General features: G+C 45.8%; 1 protein-coding gene across 3 annotated transcripts; it reads right to left on the reverse strand.

Moving 5' to 3' along the window:
- Nucleotides 1-1,430: 1,430 nt before the first annotated feature.
- ZNF621 (zinc finger protein 621) lies at nt 1,431-16,611 on the reverse strand. Of its 3 annotated transcripts, none has more exons than XM_046001389.1 (6): nt 16,529-16,580; nt 15,750-15,835; nt 8,617-8,702; nt 5,659-5,785; nt 4,988-5,092; nt 1,431-3,203 (listed from the first exon to the last, which is right to left on the reverse strand). In XM_046001389.1, exons 4-6 carry the CDS (start codon nt 5,690-5,692, stop codon nt 2,143-2,145), a joined length of 1,200 nt encoding a protein of 399 aa, XP_045857345.1. In that variant the 5' UTR covers nt 5,693-5,785; nt 8,617-8,702; nt 15,750-15,835; nt 16,529-16,580; the 3' UTR covers nt 1,431-2,142. The 3 variants fall into 3 exon arrangements, with proteins under 3 accessions (XP_045857345.1, XP_045857346.1, XP_045857344.1); XM_046001390.1 differs by having other exon boundaries at nt 8,617-8,692; nt 16,529-16,556; XM_046001388.1 differs by lacking the exon at nt 8,617-8,702 and having other exon boundaries at nt 16,529-16,611.
- Between the last annotated feature and the right edge of the window lie 2,620 nt (nt 16,612-19,231).

Genomic DNA, 19,231 nt, shown 5'->3' on the forward strand with positions numbered 1-19,231 from the left:
ACACTTCGTGGCATTATCTTGTTTTTGCCAACTGTGTTTTGGATTTTTTCTGGTCTGTCTGTTTTCTTTAGTTTGTGGTTAATTTGTTTCCCACAACCAGACACCATCCCTGGCTTGCTGAACTGCAAGGCTTAAGCTCATTTTCTAAAGGATGCGTCCAAGTCTGTCAATATTGTCTGAGTACTGCATTTTGCCATATTCCAGCCCATGCTGCATTCTGTTCTCACCATTGTTCAATTCCCGATCACCCACAGCATCCAAGCACCATCTGTACTCACTTTAACCCAAGAGTTCCTTGGAGGGGTATTAACTAATACAAATATATTTCTTCATGATTTCAGCCAACAGGCAAATAGCAAAAGGTAGCCAATATCAACACCCAAGCCACTGGCAGTGCAGACCTCTAGAACACCTCATGGCCTCCTCAGACCTCTTGGCCCTTTTCTTTTGTTCTCTACCCGCCATGTTTTCATTGCTTTTCTCTCCTCTTCTAAGCCAATGCCACCCACCCTGCTCTTAGAGGTTTCTGTCTTAAAGACCCACCATGCAGGAAGGCAGTCCCTCCCAAACCCTGTATCAACACACATCTCCAACAGCCCACAGCACTTTGTGCTCAGGGCTGCTCTCTCGCTGTATGTCTAGCCATCACCACAGATATCCAAAAACAGAAGTTCTGGGAGTTAGGCCAGAAAATTACTCTTCTCAGACCAGGTTATTCAGACACACAGGGAAGTGTAAGAAAAGAACCACTAATTTAAAGGTTTTTCTGTGAACTGCCGTGGAGAAACATCTAGGTAGCAAAAGCAACTTAGAGGGTGCCTGGGTGGCTCAGTGGGTTAAAGCCTCTGCCTTCGGCTCAGGTCATGATCCCAGGGTCCTGGGATCGAGCCCCACATTGAGCTCTCTGCTCAGTGGAGAGCCTGCTTCCTCCTTTCTCTGCCTGCCTCTCTGCCTGCTTGTGATCTCTGTCAAATAAAATCTTTAAAAAAAAAAAAAAAAAGCAACTTAGAAGAATAAAACGTATGGCCCCTTTCATCAATGTTTAAGGAGTTACTTTATATTAATGCCAATAATTCTTTTTCCAGAAATTGCTTCACATAGTCCTCCACGGAGCTGTAAAAGATCCCCATCAAGGTCAAAACTAAGAGCAATCCAAAATTCCGCTTCAGTGACCTAGCACAGAAGTTTAGCCACTGACCCACCACACAGCTCCCTCTGTTCCTAAAAAATGCTTTAGGAGACTTATTCAGATTTCCCCCAAGCTGGCTTTACACTGACGCTATTTCTTTCATAAGTCGCCAAATTCATATCTGCAGTTCATGCTCTCTGGAGAACATAAAATGCAGAAGCCAGTGCTTGCCAACAGAATGCCATGGGAGAAAATGTACACAACACATGGAACAAAGATGAGTACTTTGGTGTGTATTTACTTAGGAAACCAAAGTTAAAGAGAAACATCTAGACATCAAGAGCAAAACTGAAGAAAAAAAACACAAAACACACTTTGTCTTTACAGACATGATTGCTATCAATCACATGATGACTGTGATCACTGCAGACATTAGGTTTTCACTGGTTATTTCACATGATCTTTTGCATAGACATAGGAGATCCCCAGTGATCCGTGCCAAGGGCAGCATGACTTCGATTGTGCTGATGGACCGACTGCCTTAGCCCACTGAACAAGCTGCATTAATTTCTGAGTCTGTGGCTGGAAGGGGATTCCAGAGCTTCCCCGCTCCCCCATCCCGCCCTCCGCTCCTGCACCCTCACCTGCTTCCCCCAAGCCACTTGGCTCTAACCACAATGGCCCAGCACAGGGGCGGCCTCACTCCCAGACACTCGATTGCAACCAAGTGTCCTGCCAGCACTTCCAACAGCCCCGCCCCCACAGGGCAGATACAGCCATTACTGTTCAAGCCTGAAAGAGACCAGTGCAAAAGTCAGGTAGTTTCACTTTCTACCTGGAAGAAAAGACAGAAAACACAGTCTTTCCATATAATGTAGATTACAATGGAGTTTATGCTGAAACAATATAATGCATGTAAAGTAAAAAAAAAACAAAAACACATATACAAATGAAACTCAAGTGAAGCTGAAGGTCTGCTGGGCCCAAGAGCCAGAAGAGTGCTGAGATAAAGTTCATGAGGTGTGAGGGGAAGGGGCCAGAATAACCGGCAATGGCTTCACAGTGGAAGGAAGGCCCTGGAAGACACGCACCATTTGGACAGGTGAAGAAGGCATTCCAGGTGCAGGCAGTAGCATGAACAAAGGCCCAGAGGTAGGAATGAGCACAGCATGTGGAAAGGTCAGTGAAGGCACGGCCACAGTGGGAGCAGAGCATGGGCCCTGGACGGGAACGGCAGAGAAGGCCAAAGAGGCGCACGGGGGACTCGTCAGGGATGGCCCAAGAACCTTGGCGGGCTTCTTTTCCACAGGGTGCAATTTCTGGTGCTGAACGAAGCTGCCATACCATTTGAATGCTTTCCCACACACCTTGCACTCATAGGGCTTCTCGCCGGTGTGCACTCTCTGATGCTGGATGGAAGCTATTTTCTGAGTGAAGGCTTTGCCACACTCCTTGCACTGGTAGGGCTTCTCCCCTGTATGAATCCTCTGATGGACAATAAAAAGTGACCTACACCCAAAAGCTTTCCAACATTCCTTGCATTTATAGAGCTTCTCTCCCGTGTGCAGTCTCTGATGCTGAAGATAGGCTGCGCTCCTTCGGAAGGCCTTCCCACACTCCTTACACTCGTACGGCTTCTCTCCAGTGTGGATCCTCTGGTGCTGAGTCAAGGCCGTGTTGGAACTCAAACCTTTGCCGCACTCTTTACATTCGTAGGGCCCTTCTCCAATGTGGTTCTTCTCGTGTACGATGCAGTCATAGCTGGACTTAAAAGCTTTACCACACTCCTTACATTTGAAGGGCTTCTCCCCAGTGTGACTCATCTGGTGCCGAAGCAGCTTTGAGTTGTATCTGAAGATCTTCCCACATTCTTTACATTCGTAGAACTTCATTCCACCCCGAAGTATCAGATTCGGATTCAGACTGAAAGTCTGCCATGTCGCCTTGCTTTTAAAGTCAAAGTGCTGGGAGACGTTTCTGAGCAGTCCTCCTCCAGGCGTTCTGGGCAATTCTGCCTGCTCAGAGGCTTCCTGCTTTACAACTGGCTCCTCCTCCTTGATCCAGGACTCACCACCTGTCCAAAGGAACCACAAGTGTTCTGAGTTACTGAGCTGGGAGGGCAACAGGATCCAGGGCTCCTGTTTTCTCTTACAGAATCTGATTTTGAAAAACACACTCAGAAAGTGGCTACAGGCATCCCTACAGGAGGATGAGAGAGAGAAAGAAAAATGACAATCTGCTAACTGGAGGGCGGATGGCACTGGAAACAGCAGGAAGTGCCTCCTATGAGGAAGGCTGGGAAGTGGACTAAGACAAGTGAAAGGACCACAATGAGACCTTCCAGAAAGGAAAGGGGAAAAGGCAGGAGGGAGGAAAAGGAGAAAAAAAGATGTGAGAGGTAAGAGGACCAGCAAGAAATGGAAAATTTTTGAGAGAGAGAGAAAGAGACCCCAAAAAGGGAAGGAAATTCATGCTCTTGGGGAGAAGAGTCGGGAAGCTCTCACATTAGCAGAGGTCTTGCAAGCTGCAAACCAAACTCAAAAACACTTCATTTCAACGTCCCCACCTGCAATCCAGAAAACCATCCTAAATTCCAAATAATGGCCCAATGATTCTATTCTTAAATACCCCACATTGGGCACATGGGTGGCACAGTCGGTTAAAAGTGTCCAACTCTGGATTTCTGCTCAGGTCTGATCTCTGGCTTGTGGGATCGAGCCCTGCCTCGGGCTCTGTGCTCCGCATGCAGTCTGCTTAAGGATTCTCTCCCCCTCTCATTCTCACTCCCTCTCTAAAATACATAAATCTTATTATTGTTTTTTTAAAGATTTTATTTATGACAGACAGACACAGTGAGAGAGGGAACACAACTACGGGGGAGCTGTTCAGGGAGAAGCATACTTCCTGCCGAGAAGGGAGCCCAGTATTGGGCTCGATCCCAGGACGCTGGGATAATGACCTGAGCTGAAGGCAGACACTCAACGACTGAGCCACCCAGGCACCCCTCTAAAATAAATAAATCCTAAAATAAATAAATAAGTAACATTCCACATAATCTTCTGGGATAAAAGATTCTTTCAGGAAATCAGCTAGAACACAAATTGAAGTGGAGAGCTGTAGGCCACAGGCATATTTCTGCTAAAAGAACTACGAATTACAAAATCACAGCATATATGGAAATGATCTCCAAAAGGAAGAAAACCCAAGGAATCGAGAGCTCCCAGGTCTGGTGAGCAGTCTCAGGGAAATTTTACACTGTGTGTGTTGGGTGTGTGTGCATGTGTGTTCATGTGTGCACATGTGTGTGTTGGGGTGTGTGTGTGCATGCACACGTATGTGTGTGTTGGGGTCTGTGTGTGTGTGCAGTGGTGGGACAACAGCCCCTGCCTCTCCCTCTACAGCTGTATATAAGACAAATATAATATAGACCTAAGGATTCTGGCATATAGAACTTGTCGGTGACTTAAATACTAAAAAGGCAAATTAAAGGCATTTATTTCATTGCTAAAGACCTAAAAACAACATTCATAGCTGTGGCACAAATAACTCAGTCTGACCCACAGAATCATACTTTCCTCAAAGTATGGCTGAAACCCACTTCTTTGCATAAAACGGGTTTAAAATTAAGTCACTGTTGAGAAAAGAAGTGGTTTAAGAGCTACTGGGTCAGAGCTTTTCTGTGGGACTTGAGTGGCCACACACTCCTGGGGACTGGTCTTCCCAGGCTCAGGGCTGGAACTGGTCAGAGGTCAAAGAGTGCACTGAATATTGCCTTATAAACGGCTTCTCTCCTGCAAAAGAAACACTTCTAATAAACTGGGAAGGCAAAACCAGAAACCACTAGGTTCTCTTACTCACCTGGACAGATGCCTCTCAAAAGCTCTGCTTCCCAGGGATCTGGGCCCCATGGCGCTTCACCGCTCTCCAGCTGGGAGATCAGATCAGGCTTGGGGAATGAAAACGCTACTCAAGCAAGAAAAAGGAAAAACAAGTTGAGGGACGACTTCCAGAGCTTTCCTGAGATCTCACTAGGCCCACCTCAGAAGAGGCTGACACAGGGAGGGAGGAAGGGATGGGATGAAATGCCCAGGAGACCAAGTGAGCTATCAAGGGGATCTGCGGAAGAACTTCAAACCATGCTCCAAGGCAAGGCCAAGGAGATAGCCATTGTCCTCGGGAAGAAACTGCAGTCTCACCCTGACCTAAAGGAAGAGATGCCCTCAGGAAGAGCATAGGTATTGATTCCCACGGGGAGAGGACTCACATCTCCAGAACACTGGCAGCATGGAGGAACCTAATGCACCAGGAAGCAGCCTCTCCCTCAGGGCCCAGAACCAGCCCCTTCCCAGGATGTAGGAAGTCTGATTTAAAAACCAGAGAGAATCAGGGATTTCCTCAGCCAGCATCTCCAGAGACTGGCGATTATAGAACTATCTTCTGGGGTCATCAAACCTAACGACTTCCAGAAGCCCCAAAACATCTTAGGAAGATGTCAAACTATCACAAAGGACCAGGGCGAGAGTCCTTACCCAGCGAAGCCACATTCGCATAATTCTCCAGCATCACCTCCCGGTACAAAGCCCTCTGTGTGAGGTCCAGGCTGGCCCACTGATTCTGGGTGAAGTACACGGCCACGTCCTCAAAGGTCACTGGCTCCTAAAAAACAGGCTCCTGCTAAGGCTCTCAGTGAGGGCAGAAGAGAGGCCTGGCTGCAGGGAAGAGGTGGACCTGCCAGGGTCTGCAACTCTGAGCCTCCTGGAAGGTCTGCTCTAGTGAGAAAAACTCTTAGCAACCCAAAGGGGCAAGCCCTCAGCCAATGTTCCAAATGGAGAACCCCAACATGTCTCCCATGTGCACAGCTCTGAGGCCGCAAACTGTCATCTCCCTCTCACAGCCTGGCAGCCGGGGCTCTCTACCTGATCACTGAATCAACCCCCATGTTCCTGACTCTGTCCCTCCTGCACCTCCTGCCCTCTTGTGTGCCACAATCCTGTCACCCTGTTTTCTATACACCAGCCACTGCAGGCTACTGCCACTCACTCTGTCTCTGCCCATCCAGAGTACACACGCACACCCTGTTTGTTCCCTGCACCCAGCATCTCCTCGGTCTTCCCCAACATTCCACCATGCAGTGGACCCACTCCTTAAAGAAATTTCTAGCATTCTTCAAATTTCTTTTCATTCTTTCTTACCTTATCAGAACACTCCCTTGAAGGAAACCTGCAGCCTGCCTGTTCTGGTCTTTTCTCTGAATCACCCACCTTCAAAGAAAGTTAGCAGTGCCTTCTCTCTGGACACAGATCCATCCCTCGGTCTTGAGCTCCATTCCACCTGCCAAGATGGGCCCCTCTCTGCCTCCCCCTGGAGCTATCCATGTTCCCAAGCATGAAGAGAATTCATAGTTGTTAATTAAGACCCTACGCACCAAGCTGTTAGGCGGGTGTACCTTTAGGCCATGTATTTCATTTAATCTTTTTTTTAAAGATTTATTTGAGAGAGAGAGAGAAAAAAAAAAAACAAAAACAGAGAGCATTCGAGCACAAACAAGCAGGAGGGCAGAGGGAGAGGAAGAGAATCCTAAGCTGACTCTCTGCTAAGCACAGAGCCTGACACAGATCTCAATCCCAAGACCCTGAGATCATGATGTGAGCTGAAATCAGGAGTCAGACGCTTAACTGACTGAGCCACCCAGGCACCCCTGTATTTCCTTTAATCTTAAAAACATAAATATGAAGTAGAAATTACTACTCCCATTTTTACCTGATGAAACTAAGATTCAGAAAAATTAATTACTTTGCCCAAGGCCACACAGACAGGAACTGGTTGAGCTGGGATTTCAGCCCAGATCCATCAAACAGCAAACCTGGGCTCTTCCCACACACCAAGCTGCCTCCCATACCAGGCTCACGAGCTTCCCCTAAAACATGGCTCACCCCGATCCTCATCATTAACTGGTGCTGTCCCATCTTTGAAACTCCTAACCCCCCAACAGCACCCATCAATCCATCTTTACCATGGTCCCTCCAAGCCACAGGGACTCCCTCTCCGAGTGTAGACTGTGGGGGGGGGGGGGATTTTTCAAAGCTCTTTCAAAGCCTCACACACCATCCTGGGAGCCAGAGACTCTGAATCGCCCAAGAGCAATCCCTAATGGTGTCACTGGCTACCTTCTCTGCATCTACAGTCGGGACAGTACAAACCACAGAAACTAGACTCTCACATTGGAGGTTTCATGATTTCTGTGCCTTCTCACCTTGATGCCCCCGCCCCCAAAGTCCACATCCTAGGAGATATTCAGTACCCTATGCAGCCAGCCTTGGTCTTCCAGTCACCAAAAATGAAAACACCTACCAAGAGGGGTTCAGCTAAGCCCCTAACTCTGTGTGCCCGTCTCTCGGGGTAGCAGCCTTGTGCTGAGGGCAGCACCAGGGCCAGGGAGAAGGGAAGGCTACTGTAACCACTCTTGGAGGAAGCCCAGAAGAAATGTATCCCAGGGATAAACGCTGGCATTCACAACGCTCATGGCCACTCTACACTAAGGTCCTTGTGAGGCTGCCCTCTTATTTTATTTTTTGAGAGAGAGAGAGCAAGAGTGTGAGCGGGGTTTAGGGCTGGGGAGGGGAGAACAGAAGGAGAGAGAATCCTAAGCAGGCTCCACACTCACTGTGGCACCCAATGAGGGGCTTGATCTCATAACCCTGAGATCACGACCTCCAAGATCATGACCTGAGCCGAAACCAGACACTTAACCCCCACTGAGCCCCCCAGGTACCCCAAGGGTGTCCTTTTAAAACAACAATTAGGGAACCCAGTTCAAAAGGAGACAGTGAAAGAAAAAGAACAAATGCGGACACTCCTCAAGGCAAGAGCTGACCTTTAAACTAGGCAATGACAAGATCCAAAGGGCCCCGAAAATAACCTGAGCCCAAAAAAATCCCAACAGTAAACAGAACCGCAAAGCAATAAGGCCTCCGAGAACACCAACCACAGGATCACAGGCGAACTTGCTCCACTCAGAGCAAGTCAGACCTCACTTCCTCTCATCTTCAGGGCTGCTCTCACAATCTCCTACTCCTCATCCCAGTCTGCCACCCCAATCTCTTCCTCCCCAACAGTCCCTCCCACCTGCCACCAAATATCACCAGGGTTCCAGAGTCTGGAAAAGGAAAACTTACTGCTTTAAGGTAGCTGGGTTGTGGATATACCTTTTTTTCTCCCATGACAGTCCCTATGTACCTCACCTTATTTTTCTCCATCACCTTTCTCATCATCCAACAAATTAGATTGTTCATTAACGATCTGTCTCCAACAGAACATAGGTAGGTAAGGCAAGGACCCTGTTTTGTTCATAACCAGTTCACTAACACACAGTCCAGTGCCTGACAGATACTAGATGCTTAATATAAATTTGCTAAATGAATGTCAAAAATCATTTGACCATAAATTTTTTAAACTTATGAAGAAGGTCAGAAAATAGCAGCAAATACCTCCTTGAGTAAAATGCCAGAGCATATCCACTCAAACTGATGGCTGGTGCTTTACCAAGAGCAGAGATCCTCCTTTCTGCAAAAGACTAAAAAAGGAGCATAAATGCAGCAAATGAGCCTAAACATCTCTGCTTGCAGATGAAGTAGCTATCTGCCTAAAAATACTCAAGAGCCAAGGGAATAAATGGAAAATAGTTAGAACTGACAAAAATAAATCATTAAGTTGGCTATATATAGGGTAAGGAAATGAGAATCACTAGCTTTCCTAATACTGTAACAATTAGAAGATAAAATGGGGGGGGTGGTGGCTGACTCAGTTGGTAGAGTATGTAACTCTCAGGGTTGTAAGTTCTGGGCCCCTGATGAGTGTAGAGATTACATAAAAATAAAAATCTTTTAAAAAAAAAGATAAAATGGGAGAAAATAGATGTCATTCATATACAAATAGCTAAGACTAGACCTCACAAAAATGTGCAAGACCAAGATGAAGACAAAGGAAATAAAGGAGAAACAGTGTTTCTAAGTGGGAAGAATCAAGTTTATAAACAATTATAGCCAATTGTGCCTAAGAATTCAATAAAACCCATGCTCCCACCTAAAAAGTCAATGATATCTGTGCAGAGAAAAGATATCATTTAAAGTCATCTAAGGGGCACCTGGCTGGCTCAGTCCATAGAGCATGGGACTTTTGATCTCAGAATTATGAGTCCAAGCCCCACACTGGATATGGAGGTTACTTCTAAAAACAATAATAATAGGGACCCCTGGGTGGCTCAGTCGGTTAAGCATCTCCTTTCAGCTCAGGTCACGATCCCCAGGGTCCTGGGATTGAGTCCCACATCGAGCTCCTTGCTCATCAGAAAGCCTGCTTCTCCCTCTCTGCCTGCCATTCCCCCTGCTTGTGCGCACTCTCTCTCTCTCTGACAAATAGGTAAAATCTTAAAAATAAATAATAATAATAGTAGTAGTAATAGTAATAATAATAACAGTGTCACCTGAAAAGTAAGTACAGAGGACTACCTAAAATGTTTTGAAGAAAAGAAGTTTTGAAAGAAAAGATGAGCAGGAATTAAACCCTACATTGAAAGGCCAATACTTCAGGGGTGCGTGGGTGCTCAGTCAGTTAAGCATCCACCTTCAGCTCAGGTCATGATCCCAGGGTCCTAGGATGGAGCCCCACATCAGGTTCCCCGCTCAGTGGCAAGTCTGCTTCTCCCTCTCCCTCTGTGATCTCTCTCGCTCCCACTCTTTCAAATGAAGAAATAAAAATCTTTAAAAATAATAGTAATAAAATAAAGTTAATGGGGAAAATTGGAGATACTTTAGGATTTTGGTCTTGGGTGTCTGTATGAAATTCTGAGGACTTCCATTTAAATCTTTCACTGTATTGTGATTTCCTTTTAGGTGTATCGCACTAAGTGAAACTTGTCAAATACATTTTCCTTTTAAAAACTGAAAGAGGGTGGCTGGGTGGCTCAGTCGATTAAGCATATGCCTTCAGCTTGGCTTGGGTCATGATTCCAGGGTGCTGGGGATGGAGCCCACATCCGGCCCCCTGCTCAGCAAGGAGCCTGCTTCTCCTTCTCCCTCTGCTCCTGCTGCTTGTACTCTCTCTCTCTCTGTCAACTAAATAAAATCTTTAAAATAAATAAATAAATAAAACTGAAAGGAAAAAAAATAGAATATAAGAAAATGGATAGGATATAAGAAAGCGTCTTCTTTTGGCTCAGGTCATGATCCCAGGGTTCTGGGATCAAGTCCCACATTGGGCTCCCTGCTTAGCCAAGAGTCTGCTTCTCCCTCAGCCTGCCATTTCCCTTGCTTATGCATAAGCACGGGCTCTCTCTCACTCTCTGACAAATAAATAAAATCTTTTTTAATCTTTTTTTTTTAATGAGAAAACAAGCCACCACAGGGAAAAAATAGTTGAAAAGGCCTATTTGATAAAGGACTTAACCAAAATATACAAAGAACTCTTTAATCTCAAAAGTAACAACCCTATTAAAACATGTGCAGAAGACCGGAAGCAACACCTCACGAAGCAGATGTACAGATGGCACACAGGTGTATGAAAATACATCATCCATCAACAGGAAAACACACATTAAAACACTGAGGTACCACTAGAATGGCTAAAACTAGAATGCTGAAAACACCAAATGCCGGTGAGGATGTGGAGCAACAGGAAATCTCATTTATTGCAGACAGGAATGCAAAATGGCACAGCCACCCTGGAAGGCAGTTCGGTAGTTTCTTACAAAACTAAACATTCTCCCACCATATGATCTAATAATCATGCTCCTTGGTATCTTCCCAAACAAGCTGAAAACTTATATACATATAAAAACCTGCACACAGATGTTTCTAACAGCTTTATTCATAATTGCCAAAACATAGAAGCAACCAAGATGTCCTTCAATAGAGGGGAATGAATAAACTGTGGTACATCCAGACTATGGAATGTTATTCAGCACTAAAAAGAATTCACTCTCAAGCCATGAGAGGTCATAGAGGAAACTTAAACACATATAATCAAGTGAAAGAAACCAATCTGAAAAATCCACATACTGTATGATTCTAACTACATAACAAAACTATGAAGATAGGGATGTACAGGTACAACACAGAGGATTTTTATGACCATGAAAATAGCCTGTATGATACTATAATAATACTCTGTATGATACTGTAATGATGGATACATGTCCTTATACATTTGTAACCCACAGAACGCTCAACACCAAGAGTGAACCCTACTGTAAACCACGAACTTTGGGTGACTGTGACTTGTCATGTAGGTTCATCAACTGTAACAAAAGTAGCACTCTGGTGAGGGACGTTGATTATAGGGAAGGCTAAAAATAGCCAAAGCAATCTTGAGAAGGAAAAACAAAGCTGGAGGTATCACAAATCCAGGTTTCAAGGTAGACTACTAAACTGTAGTATCAAAACAGTATGGTACTGGCACAAAATAGACACACAGATCAGTGGAATAAATAGAGTTCAGAAATAAGTCCGCACTTATATGGCTGATTAATCTGTGGCAAAGGAGGCAAGAATATACAATGGGGAAAAGACAGTCTCTTCAATAAATGGTGCTGGGCAGCTACATGCAAAAGACTGAAACTGGACCACTTTCTTACACCACACACAAAAACAAACTCAAAGTGGTTTAAATACCTAAAAGTGAGACCTCAGGGGCACCTGGGTGGCTCAATCGTTAAGCTTCAGCCTTCAGCTCAGGTCATGATCCCAGGGTCCTGGGATCAAGCCCCGCATCAGGCTCCCTGCTCAGCGGGAAGCTTGCTTCTTCTCCCACTCCCACTCCCCCTGCTTGTGTTCCCTCTCTCACTGTCTCTCTCTGTTAAATAAATAAATAAAATCTTTAAATAAATAAATAATAAAAGTGAGACCTGAAACCATAAAAATCCTTGGAGAGAACACAGACAGTAATTTCTCTGACATTAGCCACCGCAACATTTTTCTAGATGTGTCATCTAAGGCAAGGGAAACAAAAGCAAAAATAAACTACTGGGACTACACCAAAGTAAAAAGCTTTTGCACAGCAAAGGAAACCACCAACAAAACAAAAAGTCGGTCTATTGAATGGGACAAGATATTTACAAATAACATATCCAATAAGGACTTAATATCCAAAATATATAAAGAATTAACACAACTCAACACCAAAAAACAAACAAAAAATCTGATTAAAAAATGGGAAGAGCACTTGAATAGCCATTTCTCCAAAGACCTACAGTGATCAACATCAGTCACCATCAGGGAAATGCAAAACCACAATGAGGTATCACCTCACACCTATCAGAAGGGCTAAAATCAAAAAGACAATAACAAGTGTGGGTGACGATGTGGAGGAAAGGGAACACATGCACACCATGTGAGGGAATGGAAACTAGTGTAGCCACTGTGTAAAACATCATAGAAGTTCCACAAAATATTAAAGACAAGAGAACCATGTGATCCAATAACTCTACTGGGTACTTACCCAAAGAAAACAGAAACACTAATTCAAAAAGATACATGTGTCCTTATGTTTAATGCAGCGTTATTTTTTTTTTTAAGATTTTATTTATTTACTTGACAGAAAGAGAGGCAGGCAGAGAGAGAGAGGGAAGCAGGCCTCCTGCTGAGCAGACAGCCCAATGCGGGACTCGATCCCAGGACCCTGAGATCATGACCTGAGCCGAAGGCAGCGGCTTAACCCACTGAGCCACCCAGGCGCCCCAATGCAGCGTTATTTAAATAGCCACAATATGGACTCAACCTAAGTGTCCATCAATAGACAAACGGATAAGGAAGATGTGATATACACACACCTACACACACACAGACAATGAAATATTTTGCAGCCATAAAAAAGGATGAGAGTATGTCATTTGTTTTTTGTTTTTTTAAGATTTTATTTGAGAGAGAGTGAGCAAGAGTGAACTTGAACACAAGCAGAGGGAGGGGCAGACAGAACAGGAGAAGCAGGCTCCCCATTGAGCAAGGATTGATGCAGGGCTTAATCTTAGGACCCTGGGATCATTACCTAAGCCAAAGGCAGACACTTAACTGACTGAGCCACCCAGGTGCCCAGAGATTGTCATTTGTAACAACATGGATGGACTACAGGGTATTGATACTAATGAATTAAGTCAGACTGAAAAAGACAAATGCCATATAATTTCATTCATATGTGGAATCTTAAAAAAAAATGTATAAACAAAAAGCAGAATCAGATCTGTAAATAAGAGAACTGATGGTTACAGGGAGTGGGGGACGATGAACAACATGGGTGAAGGGGAGAGGGAGATACATGCTTCCAGTTATGAAATGAGCAAATAATAAACCATGGGAATAAAAGGTGGAGTATAAGGAAGATAGTGAATGACACTGTAATAGCATTACAGTGTGAAAGATGGTAAACATGCTTGTGTGACAGAGCATGATGTATAAGCTTACCAAATCACTGTGACACTTCGACTAATGACACTGTGTGTCAACAACACCCAAATTTAAAAAAATTTTTAGGGGTGCTTAGCTGGCTCAGTCCATAGAGCATGTGACTCTTGATCTCAGGTTCATGAGTTTGAGCCCCATGTTGGGAGTAGTTTACTTATAAATAAACAAAAATTTTAAAAATAAAAAGATAATGGGGAAGGCTATGCAAGTATGGAGGCAGGGTGTATACGGAAACTCTCTGTGCTTTCTATCCCATTTTGTTATGAACCCAAAACTTCCCTGAAAATAAAGCCTATTTTTTTTTTTACGAAAAAAAAAAAAAAAGGACTATTTATCTCTTATCTGGATTACTATATGCTTCTAACTGACTCAAACCCTTCTATAACTAACGCACCATCAGGGCTGGGAAAATCGTTTTTTAAAAAGAAATCTTTTTTTTTTTTTTAATCTCTACACTCAACATGGCGCCATGAGACTTGAGCTCATGACGCTGAGATAACGTCACATGCTCTACCAACTAAGTCAGACAAAGTCTGCTGGAAAATCTTTTTAATACCCAACAGGGTGCCTGGGTGTCTCAGTTGGTTAAGTGGCTGCCTTTGGCCCACATCATGATCCCAGTGTCCTGGGATCGAGCCCTGCATCTGGCTCCTTGCTCAGCAGCAGCCTGCTTCTCCCTCTCCCTCTGCTTGCCACTCCTGCTTATTCTGTCTCTCTGGGTCAAATAAATAAATAAAAATCTTTAAAAAAAAATACATATATCCAACCAAGTCACCTACCATACTTAATAATCCTTCAGTGCCTTCCCAATGAACTCGGGATAGAAATCAAAGTCTTGACAGTGTTCTACAAGACATGTGCCTACTTCTCCCACCACACAGTGAATTGCTTTCCCTGACCTCACCCTATTTCCAGAGCACACCCAGCTTTCTCCCCAACTGTAGGGCTTCTGCATTTGACATCCTTCTCTCCGGAAAGCTCTTTTTTAGCTCTCTCTTCAGCACTTCCCAAAACTGTTTCTAGCGCATTCTTGGGATCTCAACCCCATGTTACGACCTCTATGAGGGCTTTCCTGACCACTACCTTGAGAGGGAGCTTCAAGGCTTCTCAGATTTGCAAAGGTACAGGCATAAGAATCATCTGAACAGCAGCACCTGGGTGGCTCAGTCAGTTAGGGATCTGCCTTCCAGCTCAAGTCATGGTTCTGGGCTCCTGAGATCGCGGCCCATGGCAGGCTCCCTGCTCACAGAGGGGTTTGCTTCTCCCTCTGCCCTTCCCCCTGCTCGTGCTCTCTCTCCCTCTCCCAAATAAATAAATATTTTTATAAAAATCACCTGACAAGCTTGTTACAACAAATTCCTGGACCCTCCTCCCCAGTCTGATTCTGGGTCTAGGGTGGACCCCAAGAGTCTGAAATTCTAATGACCTGCCAGGTGATGTGGATGCTGCCCACGTGGGGACCACACTTCTGAGCACTGTACTTTAGCAACATGTAATTAACTTACTAGTTGGCTTATAAATTATCTACTTTGCTAAAGGTGCCTTTCATGAGAAAAGGAGACTTGTCTACATTATCCAGTACTGCGGACCCATCACTTACAAAGTGCATAGGGAAAGAACAATGCTGGTCTCCCGGCGATACATCTGTAATTTGTGGAACAATGTCTTCGATACAAAATTTCTCTGATCTTGGGGCGCCTGGGTGGCTCAGTGGGTTAAGCCTCTGCCTCTGGCTCAGGTCATGATCTCAGGGTCCTGGGATCGAGCCCTGCATCAGGCTCTCTGCTCAGCAAGGAGCCTGCTTCCCCCTCTCTCTCTGCCTGCCTCTCTGCCTACTTGTGATCTCTCTCTGTCAAATAAATAAAATCTTTAAAAAAAAAATTTCTCTGATCTCAGTAGGCAAATTTTATATGAAGAACATGATTTGGATTTCCACATTCAGGGCGAATTTCTTAGTTTGGGTGCCTCTTTTCTCACTTAACCCTACACATCCACACTCATCACTCTCATACACACCACTTATCTCCTCCACCATTATTTAGAGCCCTGGCTGTGGGGATAAACTTAGGGGGGAAATCGGAGCATGGCCGAGTCAGGCCTTCTTGGTCTTTTCCTAATTACCTGATAGCTAACTTAATTTTAAAAGACTGAAAGGAAGCTCAGCTCACCTGAGGCCAAGATGTTTGGAGCATGGCTGATGTCCCCTGGCTTCGTGCACTGTCTTCTTGATTTGGAAAAGCAAAAACCTTAGGAGCTAAGAGAAGAAGAGCCATGAGTGCAATGCACCCTGACCTGCAACACCCACAGCAGCTTATAGACTACCCAGTCTCCTCATTTCCAGCACTGGTAAGAGACTCTCTCAGACCCGCCCTGCGGCTGATGGCCCTAACAACCTCATGAACTGCTCTGCCTCATCATCTGCTCAGTTCAAGAGCACTCCTGAGCCCATTCACACGCAGCGGTCTGAGAGATCCAAGACAAATCCTATCCCTACAATGTTGGGTCTGAACAAACCTAAAAACGCGCTTACAGGAACCATGACGTTGACCCAAAAACGTTGTCAATGGAAAGGAGGAACAGAGATGCCAAAATGCGTATTAACAGTAAAATACTCATGATGCTGACCAGAGACCCGACCGGGATCTCCACCCAGGGACTCAGAGACCCCAAACAGAAAGTCAGTAGTGGGCGCGGGAAGCTGCTGAGCCAAGTTCCTGAGGACAGAAAAGAGGATCACGCCTCGGCGGAGGGCAGGGGGCAGGACCGGGGCTGCAGAAGAGGACCAGGGCTGCAGAAGGCCGAACGGTCACCTCGGGCGGCTTCTGCGAGGCCCAGGAGCCAGAGCCCGGAGTCAGGGGAGGGGGTGAGCCCACACTGGGCCCGAGTTCAGGGGAGGGGGGCGCTGACGAGCAGCCAAGGAAAACGAGGAAGCCAACGCCGGGCGGACCTTGCACGTAGAACTCGCTGGAACACACGCTCTCCCTCTCCGAACACCAAATGCTGGTAGAGGAACGCCGATGCGGAAGCGAGCGCGAGCGCCCAACGCCCCTCTAGGCCGCGCGGAGGCAGCCCATCTCTGTGGTCTCCGCGGCCCGGCCCACGTGACTCGGCCTGCCGCGCGGAAGAGGCGGGGCTGCGGGCCGCTGCAGGCGTGGTCATTGGCTGGTGCCTCCTCCGGCTGCGGCGGTTGCGTCCTGGCGAGGTCCGGGACGTGTAGGCTCAGGTACCCCTTCTAGACCCATGTGGGGCCCAGGTTAACTTGATGCCCGTCAGCGGTCGGTCGCCTTTACTCAGAGCGTCACTTGGGCTGTGCTAGTGTGAGGAGAATGGCTCCCGGTGCTTCACCTCTTGGAGGCCCAAACCAAGGACACTCCTTGGGTCCCTAGCTGAGCCGCCCTTAGAAAAACGAAGTTTTCTATACACCCGCGTGAAGCCCTCTCCCTCTCTAGGACCTGCACGTGTGGAGGTGCCTTTTCGGTCAGACTCATTCAGCTACCAAAAGAGTGGTGACTAAAGTTGCCAGGCATCCTGTATATATAGGACATTATATACATGTCCTATGGTAGACGACCTTGTTCTGTATTAAATGTCTTCTGTTTAGATTTTCCCGAAAAATTTACCAACAAATCAGTAGTTTAGAGCTATTTTTCACCCAGTAACTGGCACTTAAATACAATGTCAACATTGGCTGGAAAAAAAAAAATCATACCTTCCATAAATAAAGATCTGGATAATCCCTTAAGTGTCTCCTGCAGGTTTGGCTGTGTGAAGTTAAAACAATTAACATTAAAACTACGTTTTTCAGGGCACCTGGGTGGTTCAGTTGGTTAGGCAACTTCCTTCGGCTGGAGTCATGATCCCGGGGTACCGGGATGGAGTCCCACATCGGGGGACTTCTCCCTCTGACCTTCTCCCCTCTCGTGCTCTCTCTCACTCTCTCTCTCAAGTAAAATATTTTTTTAAAATGTTTTTCATAGTCAAGTAATTGCTGTTAATTTGCATAACTTCGGGTCAGTACACGTGTTCTGCAAATCAGCCAATAAAGTGACAGCCTGACTTAGGTGGTCCCAATTCTGAAAGTTAGCAAATCAATGGCAGCCCAAGCTTCTGAAGAGGAGCCAATCGGTGGCAAACACCCCTAAAAATCAGTCAATCGGTCCCCTCAATACAGCGATCAAGCCTTTGAAAGTCACTGGGTCCCCATGTTCCAGTGACCAGAGTTGGTCAGCGTGGTTGCCAGCAGGAACGGACTTTATTTCTGTTGAGTACATGTTCAGATACACGCCGCCTACTCACCAAGCTCTTCGTTGCCATGGAGGGCAATCGGCCTCCCACTGCTAAAAGACAGAACGATCCTTGGTATCCGGATGTATGGCTCTACCACGGGAGTTTCTATTCCTTTTGTTACCAAACCCATTTGGCTGCCTGTTACCTGAAAAATCACTCAAGAGAGGAGTTTTATTTGGAAAGGAATCTGAGCTTTATTCAGGAGGCGGGCAACCAAGGGAGAAGTTGGACTGTTGTCCAAAAGTCCCCTCTGAGAATTCTGCCTGGCCCAGTGGGATTTAAAGCAGCTAATCAGCAAGGAGCCTGCAGGGGCCCGTAGCATTTCTTCATCACATGCAGATTTGGGGCCAGCTAGAAACATTTTCAGTGCTGGGGTTTTGCATGGGGGTCCAGTTCTTGTTTCGTGATGTGCCCCAGTACTCTCTTCTTTCTAGAAATCAGGGCAAGGTCTACAGATAACACAAAGGGAGGTTAGTAAAATCATTTGTGTAACCTAAAAAAGAATATTTTGCTAAAAAAAAAAATTTGCTGGAGTGATCTGAAAGCCGAAGTGGCTTCAAACAGACTTGCTGGCCTCTGGGGCCTCGGAAGTTTCCGGTTCTTCACTTCTCAAGGTCAATGGTCTGCAAACTTTGAAGAAAGTAAGATAGTTCTGTTACAGACTGAGGCCTTAGGTCAGGGAGTAAGGTGTTAAGGCTTCAGACCAGCTGGAGTGCTGTTACCCTTCCACAGGAATTAGACTGTTACTAACTATAGCTTAAAGTCCTGTCATGGAAAGTACAATAGGTACTTCCTGCTGCATAATCATCCCAAAACTTTGTGGCTGAGAACAATATATTTATTCAACATGTTTCTTAAAGTTTCTGTAGACCAGGAATTCAGGAGTGGTTTGGCTGGAAGACCCCAGCTTGGGATCTCTCATGAAGTTCCATGCAGGTGTCACCTGGGGCTGCTTACATATACGCTTAAATTATTGGTTACTGCTGTGAAACTTCAGTTCCTTCCCACAGGGGGTTTCTGCACACAGCTGTGTCCTCACAATTTTGCTACAGGTTTCTACCTAAGATAAGCAATCCAAAAGGCCAAGGCCAGGAGCACCTGGCTGCCTCAGTTGGTGGATCATGTGACTCTTGATCTGAGGTCATGAGTTCAAGCCCCACACTGGGTGTACAGTTTATTTAAAAATTAGATAAAACCTTTTTTTAAAATAAAAAAATGTCGCCTGGGTGGCTCAGTGGATTAAGCCGCTGCCTTCAGCTCAGGTCATGATCTCAGGGTCCTGGGATCGAGCCCCGCATCGGGCTCTCTGCTCTGCAGGGAGCCTGCTTCCTCCTCTCTCTCTGCCTGCCTCTCTGCCTACCTG

Source organism: Meles meles, chromosome 4 (genome assembly GCF_922984935.1).
Source record: "Meles meles chromosome 4, mMelMel3.1 paternal haplotype, whole genome shotgun sequence".
Lineage (NCBI taxonomy): Eukaryota > Metazoa > Chordata > Mammalia > Carnivora > Mustelidae > Meles > Meles meles.

What these genes read in the sequence shown, in the direction of transcription:
- ZNF621 (XM_046001388.1), bottom strand. Translation starts at nt 15,773, where the DNA reads ATGCTCCAAACATCTTGGCCTCAG. An exon ending in TGCGAATGTGGCTTCGCTGG is followed by an intron (nt 5,093 to 5,658) that starts GTAAGGACTCTC and finishes TTGCTTGAGTAG; the next exon opens with CGTTTTCATTCCCCAAGCCT. An exon ending in TTTGAGAGGCATCTGTCCAG is followed by an intron (nt 3,204 to 4,987) that starts GTGAGTAAGAGA and finishes TCCTTTGGACAG; the next exon opens with GTGGTGAGTCCTGGATCAAG.